The sequence below is a fragment of the Impatiens glandulifera genome, chromosome 3, assembly GCF_907164915.1.
Source record: "Impatiens glandulifera chromosome 3, dImpGla2.1, whole genome shotgun sequence".
Taxonomy (NCBI): domain Eukaryota; kingdom Viridiplantae; phylum Streptophyta; class Magnoliopsida; order Ericales; family Balsaminaceae; genus Impatiens; species Impatiens glandulifera.
Window position 1 is genome coordinate 58,541,351 of NC_061864.1, and position 5,400 is coordinate 58,546,750.

Genomic DNA, 5,400 nt, shown 5'->3' on the forward strand with positions numbered 1-5,400 from the left:
TCATAACAATGATCATTTGTGCCTATTAACTAGGGCTTTAGAAAGGTCTTGTACGAAGTGACATTCACAATTGATTGAAGCATCCCGCTACCGCTGGGATTTGTTTATGAGAGGAGCTGTCCTAATTGGTAGCATTCTCTTTCTTGGACCTAATAAAGTTTCATTCACAGTTGGGTGAAGTTGTCGACTCTTTGGGGAGTTAAGGGAATGGTTCAACATAAACCTTTATCTTTGGGTTTACAAAGTGTTCTTCATAACTTGGTTGACAAATCAAACCGTTTTTTTACTACTTTGTAAGGTGGAGAGCTTTAACAAAAGCAATTTGGGGAACGCATTACTCTTAATTCTGTCTCAAGCAAGGTTTCAAAGTTGAAGAAACCATGGTCTTACCCATGTAATAGGGTGACTTGGATTCGAAACGTGTTCGGGGCGAGGACACGAGCATTCCTGTGTTGATAGGGATTGTCTTGTTTTTAGAAGATCCCAAGCTCCTTATTCTCCTATGCTAAGATATGGATGATAAATTCGATCTCGTGCGGACGATTATCCAATATGTTAACTTGCGGGGAAGGTGACCATGATAATCATGTTTAGTTATATTTTTGGTTTCTTTTGCCGTGGTCCGCAATTCTTCGAATGTTTGATTATTCCAAATATAATCATAGAGCGAGTTTTAACTTGTCGGCTGGGGAAATATTCATTTTTTTACTACTAGGGTATATCTTGTGGAATCAATACGTTTTTCTCTTAAGATAGTCATCGGGACAGCCGTCTGAGTGAGCATAAACGGTGATTTCAACACCTCAACCTACACGAGAGTGTTTTCTATTTTTATAATTTTGGTTCCTGGGGTTATTGGGAGGAATCGACACGTTCTACTCTTGCGATAGTCATCGAGGCAGCCGCCCGAGTGAGTATGAACGATGACTTCACCTTGACATGCAAGGGATTTTTGTAGATATATTTTTTTGGAGCCTTGAGTCTAGTTCTCTCTGTTCTCTTATACAAAGGGAAATGAGAGGTCCTTTCTCAAATTGCGGCTTTGACCTGGCTTTTGGGGGGTTTATTCCATTTCTTTTTAAAAATCCTTCCCTTGAGGGTTAGTTTTTTGGATAATCGCGTAGCACGGAAATGAGCTTATTAAGGATATCCATCGATAGGAGTTTTCTGGAAACTCGGGGTTTTGGAGATCAATCGTAGTTTGATTGCAAGAGATGCTCCTGACTTTTGTTCTTACTTGTTTCCTAAACTCCTTATCACTAGTTAGTGGAAAGAATCAAGATTCCCACTGTCCTAAGACCCTGTGGGGATAGAACTAGAAATAGTTCATTTATTTTGAGTTTGAGCTTTTTGAGCTCATTGAGACTGGATCTATACAAAGTCTGCCTACGTTTCTTCCATTTGTCATTGATATATTCTCTTATTTTCTTTGGAAGAATCATGTCTCACGTAGTTCTCCCTTGTTTCATGATGATGTAGTTATACAAAACTAGAGGTCGACTAGTTGGTATATGATTGGGTGTATTAATAAAAAGGAATGATTTCTCTTTGAGGCCTCTATTTTATATAATTTGAAACATAATCTTAAAGTATTCTTCTTAATTGGGTGTTGAAAAGAAGCTCGGAAAGTTGACTATTTAGACTTTTTAAAAGATGATTGAGAGGCTTTATGGTTTTGGGAATGTTGTAATCCATTAATATGACTTTTTTTTGCTCGAACTTAGGACCTCAAAAAAGTAGGGGACCTAGGGGTGTGGCCCTCAACTTTTCTTATACTATTATTGGTTATGTTTGGATGATTTTCGAAACTTCTTTATAATAGGAAACTGTTGGTTACTATTATTTGAATGTATCATTTGGTTAATTTTGCTTGGCTTAATTGGCGCTAATTTAGGAGGTTTCATCCAATGAAGAAAAAAAATAAGTTTTGGATAATTACACGTCTTTACTTTTGTATGAAATTTCTCTTACAGATTTAGCAGCTGTAATATGTTCTATTTTTGTAAAAATATTTATATCACGACATCGTGATTAAGTGGTTAGTTACTTGTTTGCGATATTTAATACAATAATACTATAATAATTCTACAATGCCAACTTAAGATCACCTTTATTGTTGGGATTTTTGTTACAGAAATAAACATAAAGTTCACCTAACTAGCACACAAGTGTGTTTTGTTAAGAAATTTACTGTTTTGTTGAAGATAATAAATAAAAACAATACATGGTTAAAACTTAATAAAGAAAAACATAATACTATCACTTTAAGAACCAAATTTATATATGATTATTATTTCTTAAAAGTTTATATACATAGATAGAGGTATATAGGGAGAATAAATAAATACATCATTGATATATTAACATTGATATATCAATTAGCTAGTTTTATGGGAACCAACCAAATGAACGAGATCTTCGAGGATTACTCCTAAATGGTGTAATTTAGTATTCATTTTAGAAAATGGTATTTCAACACCAACGGCGTCACATTCCTCTTGACAATTTAAAGGACGACTAGCCACCATATCAGCTGAACTCCCAACCATAGATGGGATGTCTTTACGTAGATTGTTAATTCCCCTATTTATATCCACAATCAGAAAATCATAAGAATATAAGCAAGAATCCAAGCATTGTTGCGGATCTTGATCAACTATTCTGTATCGAAGATTTTTCACTAGCTCGCGGGTTTTAGAAGCATATCCAAAACTTACTTCAAGTATGATTATGCAAAAATCTTTGACATCTGTTTTAACAGTTGCATTATTTGATCTTAGGGTTTCAATGCAAAGATCGGGGTAACGTGTTTTTTTACAATTATGGTCAATCAAATCAGCTTGAGTAAAATGATTGGAAACAATCACCAGGAAAGTAAAGAAGGTGGCCAACGTCCTAATAGAAACATTTGTCATCATGATTTGTTGGTGGTGAAAATAGTATGCAACACCAAATCATTTATAGATTTATGTTGAATTTCTAGACCCTTTATTTTTCTCTTCTCTATCTAATAACTGCCCACAACCATTATGGCCACTAATCTATAATATGACTTTATTCCAAATACCTTTCAATTCAAGGTTATATTTACCAAATTTAAATGGTTAAAATTTAAAATAGATTTTGTTTGAATAGAATCCACTCATTCTCACTCAAGATTATCAATTAAATAAGAGGACAATCATTTCTTAATTTAATCAAACAAATCGTGAATAAATTAATTTATGGTATATATACAACATGAAAGTAAACAAATATAGAGTTTGCATAATATCAATATCAACAATGATTTTATGGTATTTTTCATTTTAAAATTATGTAGAAATTATATGCAATAAATTACTACTAAATAAATAAAATGTATAAAATTTGACAAAGTTTAAAGCAAATAAAAATGAACAAAATCTATATAATCTACTATCAATTTTTTTTGTCTTTTTGTATCGATAGACATCCTCTTTTTGGAATTGATCAAAATTACAAGAATATAAACAATAAAGAAGAATATATAGTTAGACAATAATTAATTATTTAAAATCATTTGTTAAACAATCATGCTTAAATGTTAACATCAATATAAATTACATAAAATCATGCACTAAAATTTTCAAAATAAAACTCATCTAATTATTTAACAATCAAATGCATTGAATAACCATGTTCAATGTCAAAACTAAATTTGTATTCTTTAATTTTTTGAGACAATTTGAAATTAAATTTTACCATGACTTGCTCAATATAATCTACATCATTATATTAAACTTTGGTATTTTGATTCCCATTTCTCCAGTTGTCAAAACTGTCGAATATTTGTGCCATAGTTCTCGAGGGTTATTTCTTGAAGGAGTGGTAACGAGACACTTAAATATTTTTTAACATAAGAATATTTTTGTAAAATTTGGTTACGATGTAATAGTTTGCAAAAGGTTTTACAATATATGTTTTATTAATAAATCTATTGTTTTGGAATAGAAATCTAATAAGATGATGTATGAAATAATAAAAATATATTTAACATAAGCTGCAATAACTTACAAAATTATGTATTGTATTATCTTTCGCAATATCCAATATAACGAATATATGAAAATGAAGCAATAAACTTTGCATATTTATATTAAAAGTATATTCAACAAAAACTGCAATATCTAAAATATCTATATGAAATATTTATTCAACAAAATTGCAATACCTACACTATCTATATGATACGTATATTCAACAAAAACTACAATACTTACACTATTTATATAAAACGTATATTCAAAAAAAAATTGTAATACCTTATAAAATTAGGTAATGCAATACTTATTGCAATAACTTATTAAATTTCATAATGCAATACTCTACGCAATATATATATATATATATATATATATATATATATATATATATATATATATATATTTTGTCTAATCAATTATAAATATGTCTACAATTTGATTTGCATTATTTAGTTTGAAATTTTATATATATTACTCAATATATTTTCATATATTATAGCATTATCATTTGCATTATATTTATATAATTGATCTACAACTTTTTACGTATTTTCATAGCTAAAATTATATTATTAATAATACTGCAACTATTTCTGCCATTACCTTATTCACAACTTTGCAATACTATTAATAATAGCTCATATAACTTCATTTGTATTGTTTGAAATACACAATTTACATAATCTATATAATATATTCAAATTTTATATTAAATTTGCATTAATTTTGCAATATTCAGCGCATTATTTCAAAATCAAATATTACAATTCAATCGAATTTATTTTCAAATGATTCCCTATATATGAATAATAACCAAAACAATAATTAATTATATGATCAATTCTTTATAAACTAACATAATTCATTATAAATTTGCAAATATAATTGCAAATTAAATTCATCAAGTACTAATGTTCTAAAAATATAAAAACAAACGTACCAAAAATTTACATAAAATGAGATTTCCTAATCACTCCAAAATGTTTCACTCCATCCATTAATATGTACATTTTCACCCATCTTCATTTCTGCAAACCTGTATACATTCAACAAAATAAAAAATTAAATTTACTATCTAGTTTTTTATTAAACAATGTAAAATATTATTTTTCTTATAGCATTGAGAGCCTAAAACCCATCACACCCATCATGGTGCATTCTCCAACAATATTTGAAAACATTAAAGAACTCATATTGGATATAAAACTAAATCACTTAAAAACTTATGTATTTGACAAATTAACATGTTGAAAATGTTGAGCATTAAACATTATCTTACTAAATAACTTTATTATTTTGTCATTTACCTATTAATTATTCAAAAACCAATAATTCAACATACTTAAATCTTTATGATTATAACTTACATTAATAGTATTTTATGATAATAACATAC

The 5,400-nt window shown here is 28.7% G+C and overlaps 1 protein-coding gene across 1 annotated transcript; it reads right to left on the reverse strand.

Moving 5' to 3' along the window:
• Positions 1-2,378: 2,378 nt before the first annotated feature.
• LOC124930482 lies at positions 2,379-2,915 on the reverse strand. Its single transcript, XM_047470821.1, has one exon. It carries the CDS (start codon positions 2,913-2,915, stop codon positions 2,379-2,381), a length of 537 nt encoding a protein of 178 aa, XP_047326777.1.
• Between the last annotated feature and the right edge of the window lie 2,485 nt (positions 2,916-5,400).

Excerpts from the sequence above, each read along its gene's own strand:
- LOC124930482 (XM_047470821.1), bottom strand. The coding sequence starts at position 2,915 with ATGACAAATGTTTCTATTAGGACGTTGGCCACCTTCTTTACTTTCCTG.